The following is a 6919-nucleotide window of genomic DNA, read 5'->3' on the forward strand; positions in this document are numbered from 1 at the left end:
TAAACAAAATAATTAGATTAACGAATCGAGACAAAACGAATTTTTTTCGTCATGCACATGTCTAGTTGATCCATCAAACGACTTGAGTAAAACCAGCATGTCAGATTTTTCATGCGATTATTTTCAGCGTCTGTAGCCGCAAGCAATAATCATAATCAATAATAATCAATAATTGTGTGTTCTCCCAGAAGGGACAGCTCTTCGTGAAAAAATGATTCAAGGTAAAAGACAGAAACTTTTTTTTTTTTTTTTTTAATTTTATTGATACTTTGTCAGAGAAATTCCCAAGAGAGATTCCCCAAAAAATATTGTATCAATTTGTGACCTTTTTTTCAAAATGTGAAGAAAATGGGAAATTGTTAAGTGCATTATCAGCCAATCGTAATTTACTGAAGATAACTGAAAGATTAATTCTGATTGGGTTATCGCACTTGACATTTTGCTTTGTGTTACTAAACAATCTCACATACCTGCAAGGAAATTATTATCTTTAAAGAACAACAACCATCTCTCCCAAATTACTTTTTACAAAAAGTATTTATTGATCGACTTTTTGTATATATTGCCATCCAAAAAAAGGTGCAAAAGCAGAACAAAAAACATCAATCAAAACATATTTTCAAGAAACAAAAAACAAAAACGAACACTTTTCATAGAAAAGGACTTTCGATTTCAGCACTTTTGCCAAAACTTCCCCACACATAACAATCAGATGAGACGTGAGATGAGCGTGCGGTCCTTCTCTGAAGGGAAATGGCTCCATCTGCATGTAAAAAAAAAAAAGCACCACGCTCCTTTCTGTTCACCGAAAACATAGACAAAGGATGTATACTCTTCATTTACAAAACACGTTCGCAATGTAAGCAGGAGCCCGAAAGCGTTATCCTTCAGGTCAAACGTTAGAAGAAATAATTTCTACGTTTGACGGTGATGCTTGATGGATAAGGCGATACAATAGGCTTAAATTTCTGCTCAATTTTCTGAATTGTAAAGACGCTTTACTGACGATTTCTTTAGACGCTCGAAGACACAAGGACCCAGCCATGATTCTTGGAATGCTCCAGTTCTTGGTCTCAACGTCTGTGTACAAAATAATTTAGCGTGTGTATAACACACAATTGTGTCCTTGTGAGAAATAAAAACCCAACAATATATAAATATATTAAATTTCTAATGAAAAAATAATTTGCTGTCTTGGAAGACTTTAGATGCGAAGATTATCTCCTTCTTTTGTAGTCTTTAGATGTAAGTTTTTTTGCTCAACGCAGAAAACAGGCCAAAGGGCGGCCTTTTTGTTCACCATGGCCGCCACAAATCTGCTGCATTGCAAGCCTGAGCTGCCTGTTTGCCTCCTTGGTTAAAGTTGGCGAGGGGGTGACAGACGTTCTCTTTTGTGGACCTCAATTTGTTGGGCTCACTCCAGAAACCCATTGGTATAGCTGAGTATTTGTTATTTGGAGGAAAGCTCGCTTCCTTCATCGATGATGGGAAAGCTGGTTTGCAGGGAGCCATGGCTGTAATAGAATAGGCAGAGGGACGATTAGTATCACTGAAATAAGGCAAAATATAAAATGTTATATCATTCTTAAACATGCCGGAGGTGGATGGAGAAGTAGGTAAAATTTGTAGCTATAGAGAAATTGGGTGTTCCCCAAAGCGACCCAACTCAACTCAACCCTACCCAATCCAATCTAACCTAACTCATTACAATCCAACCTAACCTATCCCAACCCAATCTAACCCGACCTAACACAACCCAATCCAACCTAACCCATCCCGACCCAATTTAACCCAACCTAACCCATCCCAACCTAACCCAATCAAACCTAACCTAACCTATGAGAAAAGATGGTCCACAACTCCTTGCTTGCTCTTTAAAGAGCAAGCAAGGAGTTGAGGACCATCTTTTCTCATGATTGCCATTGCAGCTGTGTGAATGCCTTTCCGCACCCAGGTAGCCCTGAATTTTTTTTCTAATCCTATTGGGTAGTAGCACTCTACCTCTGCTTTATTTTATTAACCCAACCCATCCCCAATCCAACCCGACCTAACCCAACCCAACGTAATCCAACCTAACCCATCCAACCCGACCTAACCCAATCCGACCCAATCCAACCAAACCTAACCTAACCCAACCCAATACAACCAAACCCAACCCATTCCAACCTAACCCAACCCGACCCAATCCAACCAAACCCAACCCAACCCATTCCAACCTAACCCAACCCGACCTAATCCAACCCAGTCCAATAGATTTGGATGGGCCCATGGTGTTTCGATTAGCCGGTATTTCCACAAAGATATTCATTCAACTTTTTTTAAATAAATCTCCTTGATAAAATGATGCATTGACATGATCAAGGAGATTTGAGAACTAAACCATACTTGGCCCCCAAATATATTTAGTCATGGCACCAGATAATATTCGAACACATTTATCACACCAAAGGTAGGTCTATGCCCATGCACTGCACACAATGGAGACAGGGAAAAAAATATTTAAAAGTAGCCTGTCCTTTCACTAGAATCTTTTGAGGTCAATTGGAGACAAAATGGCCATTGTATGACATCGCAAAGTGGACATTGTGCCTGCATTTGTCCAAAAAAAAAAAATGGGTATAAAGCATAATGTTAATAACTTACCTTTTGTTGCCCTGTGGAGCTGATCTCTTAGTAAATTGACGGTCATCTCCAGTATGTCGGCCTTCTCCGGTTTGGAGGGAAGTTGGTTTTTCTGGAACTCTTTCTCCAGTAAGAGCCGCAGTTGTTCAATGCTGCTGTTAATGCGGTCTCGCCTCATCTTCTCAATGACGGGCTTCCTCAACTGCCAGGAAAAGATAGAAAATGGTTAACATGCAGCCATGACTGTAAGAACGGTTCCATATGAGCAACATAGCAGGTCAACATCATCCTCAGACAGGTAGGACTGAAGTACTCAGTATCACCACATGGGGGAGCCCTACACAGCACAATCATTGCATGTAATACGTAAATCTGAAGCATCTATTGCAAAGGTCTGGCTCTGTAAATTGACCTCCAGCTGCATGAGAGTAACTTACCTACCATGCTATCTTATCCACTTGGCCACTACAAACCTTCAATTACTCAAGAACTAAAAGTTCCAGCATGTATGCATTGACTCTTAGGTATTTAGGATCTGCAAGCTCTAAGATCCCCCAGGTCTAATCTGCAATAGCTCAATTATGTTTGCTTTCTATTTCCAGGGACTGAGTCATAAAATGTGTAATTTGATCAAAAATGATATAAAACGCACACAAAAAAATATAATAAAATCATGTCCTCAAAAATGCACCAATTTGCCAACCAAAAGCGATACCATCCTATACCAACCTAATCCAAACCACAAATACGTGTTTGATAAATATGTGCCAATAATACATTTTCAAATAATATGTTAAAAAAGTTTAAAAAAAAAATGTTATAACTAAACAAAAATATAAAAAACTAAACTTAAAAAATACAAAAGTTTAATAATTTTAAAAAAAGATTTAAAAAAACATAACTAAACAAAAAATATATAAAATAAGTCATCATTTGCCAGAACCGAATAAAAAAAACCAGGACTAATCTTACACCCTTTTCACACTGTTTTCAGGTGCTTTAGGGCTAGAAATAGCCTCTGCTAAGCACCTGAAAAACCGCCTCCCATTCATTCCAGTGTGTCTTTTCACACTGGGGCGGTGCGCTTGCGAGATGGGGAAAAAAGTCCTGCAGTCCTTTTGGGATGGGAAAAAAAGTCCAGCACTCCCAAAACGCCCCTGCCCATTGAAATTCCTTAAAAATGCCCCTTTTTTGGGGTTAAAAGCAATCCACTAGCGGCCGAAAAGTGCCGCTTAAACAGCGCTGAAGTGCCGATAGAAAATGAGCAGCACTTTAGCACTAACGCGCCTGCGGCCCCAGTGTGAAAGGGGTCTAACTGCAACTTATTGACCACCTTTCGGTATTCAGCTGCGAGATATTAAAAGCAAATCAAGCTCAAAGTCATTTAAAAAATACGGAGTAAAGTAGTAACAAATATTTTTTTTTTTTAATTTCCAAAATGCTCCAAAAGATAGAGTTTTATTAAAAATCTAAAAAAAAAAAAAAAAAGTTTGAAAAAACAAATAGCTGAACCTTTTAACTTTTGAACCTTTTTTTTAAAGGTTTAAACTCTAAGCTTCTTAAATAAATATATATATATATATATATATATATATATATATATATATATATATATATATATATATATATATATATATATAATATTATTATTATTATTATTTAATTTTTTTTTTAAATAAAGATTTTTATATTTTTAACTTTTAAAGCATTTTGTTAAAAGGTAAATAAATAAAATATATATAAATGCTTTATACGTTCAATCTATTTTTATTGCAAACCATTTTTTATATGTACATAAAACTACAGTACACAAATTATATATATATATATATATATATATATATATATATATATATATATACACACAACTCTGAAAAAACAACAATGCCCAAATCTCTAACAATATAATATTACGGTGTGTGTATATAATATAATATTTGACATAACATAACACCCCGTAGGAACAATTGCATCTATATAATAGAAGTTAATTCTAATACTAATAGAGTAGGACGGACAATAAAACATAAAAGACACATACCAACTTTTTAGTACTAAGACGATTATAATATCTTGGTCCTTATCATCTATTATCAAAACTGAGGGGATGTAGATAAAATAAAAAAAGAGGGAGGGTGTGGGGTAAAGGAGTATGACAACCAGATACTGCTCCACATAGGGAAACGTTGGGCCATTTTAGATCCTATATTTGCTTATAAATGCTTTTAAAGGTTAAAAAAAAAATCCAAATCTTTATTTGAAAAAAAAAATCAAATAATAATAATATAAATCTAGAAAAAAATACAAAATGCTCCAAAAGTTAAAAAGATTAATATTTTATTAAAAAAAATAGAAAAAGTTTGAAAAAATAGCTTAAAGGTTTTAAAGTTTTACCTTTTTAACTTTTGAACATTCTTTAAAAGATAAAAACTTTAAGCTTTTTTTCAAACTATATATACATATATGTATTATATATTTTATATATAATATATATATATATTTTACAAAATGCTTCAAAAGTTAAAAGGATAAAAATCTTTATTAGGGAAAAAAAAAAAAAATATATATATATATATATATATATATATATATATATATATATATATATATATATATATATATATATATATATATATATATATATAATGTGTGTATATAAAGTTTGAAAAGAAAAGCCTAAACGTTAATCTTTTTAACTTTTGAACTTCTCTTTATAAAGATAAAAAATTGTTAAGCTTTTTTTTTAAACTTTTCTCCTTTTTTATTTTTTAAAATCAAAGTTTTTAACTTTTGAGGAATTTTGGTATTTAAACAAAAAAAAAATGCCTCAAAAGTTAAAAAGATTAAAACTGATTTAAAAAAAAAGGAGAAAGTTTGAAAAAAAAGCTTAACACTTTTTTTTATCTTTATAAAGAGAAGTTAAAAAGATTAACTTTTAGGCTTTTCTTTTCAAACTTTTTTTTTTTCACATTTGTATCTATTTTTCCCAACAAACGACGGTCCTACCTTTCTTGTATCTTTGCCCATGTTGCTATCCAAGTCCTCCTCAATCCTGTTAAAAGGAGCCATGCTAGCAGGTTATATCCCCAGTAAATAAGTAATCCTCCTTCGTGGCCAGCCAGCCAGAGTGTGTCTGAGTGTGAATTGCTCCTTCCTCTTTTATACCCCTCTGTTCGCATAATAAAGTGTGAATAGGGGACTCTGCGAAGGTTCCCACAGTCAGCAGCCAATGGCGGCGCAGAGGGAGACAATGGAAGTGTGCAAGCAGGCAGTCTGTCCAGCAGCATCTGTAACAGGCCATAAACCTTAAAGAGGAAGAAGAGTGTGGGAAAGCCTCACAGGCCCATAACACGGGTGCAATTGAGCTCCACACTCTTCCTCTGACAGCTGTTGCTATCAAAACAATTACTTTTTTTTTTTTTTTAGGCTCATTAAAACTTAATATTAACCTGTGGCACATGACTGCTTATAAAGATTCGGCATGTGCGACACTCACAATGCAGGCATCAGCCAGATGCTAAATAGAGTTGAGCGGGACATTCGGAGGCACATGTCTTATGGCCTGTATGGTGCCGGAGGACAAACGTTGGCACATTTCTCAGACTTTGTCCTTTGAGTCTTTTCAAATCTAGTACCCTCTAACTTTGCAGGTTAGAAGAATTGCATTGTTTAGTATATTAGTGGTTTTCATGAGACTCATGTGGGCAAGCTTTGAAAGTTCACATATCCTATGTGTGTCTTCAACATCCTCAAAGTGTCTTGATGTCTTCAATTAAAAATACAACAAAATGGCTCCTGTCCGCACACTGCCTCAACATACTTCTTGCCAGGTTATTGCCCTGCTTAGCTTAGTATCATCCACAAATACAGAGATTGAGCTGTTTATCCCATCCTCCAGGTCGTTTATGAATGAATTAAATAGGATTGGTCCCAGTACAGAACCCTGGGAGACCCCGCTTTCCACACACCGGACCATTCCGAATACTCCCTATTTATCACCACCCTCTGAACTCACCCTTGTAGCCAGTTTTCAATCCATGTACTCACCCTATGGTCCATGCTGACAGACAGACCTTAGCTTGTATAGTAAACGTTTATGGGGAACTGTATCAATTGCCTTTGCAAAATCCAGATACACCATGTCTACGGGCCTTTCTTATCTAGATGGCAGCGCACCTCCTCATAGAAGGTTAAAAGATTGGTTTGGCAAGAATGATTCTTCATGAATCCATGCTGATTACTGCTAATGATACCGTTCTCATTACTAAAATCTTGTATATAGTCCCTTATCATCCGC

General features: G+C 35.3%; 1 protein-coding gene across 1 annotated transcript; it reads right to left on the reverse strand.

Moving 5' to 3' along the window:
* Positions 1-518: 518 nt before the first annotated feature.
* LOC141110181 (transcription factor HES-7-like) lies at positions 519-6323 on the reverse strand. Its single transcript, XM_073601388.1, has 3 exons — positions 5629-6323; positions 2644-2824; positions 519-1514 (listed from the first exon to the last, which is right to left on the reverse strand). The coding sequence occupies exons 1-3, from the start codon at positions 5689-5691 to the stop codon at positions 1297-1299; spliced, it is 462 nt and encodes a 153-aa protein (XP_073457489.1). The 5' UTR covers positions 5692-6323; the 3' UTR covers positions 519-1296.
* Between the last annotated feature and the right edge of the window lie 596 nt (positions 6324-6919).

This window comes from Aquarana catesbeiana, linkage group LG10, assembly GCF_042186555.1.
Source record: "Aquarana catesbeiana isolate 2022-GZ linkage group LG10, ASM4218655v1, whole genome shotgun sequence".
In the NCBI taxonomy this organism is placed as follows: domain Eukaryota; kingdom Metazoa; phylum Chordata; class Amphibia; order Anura; family Ranidae; genus Aquarana; species Aquarana catesbeiana.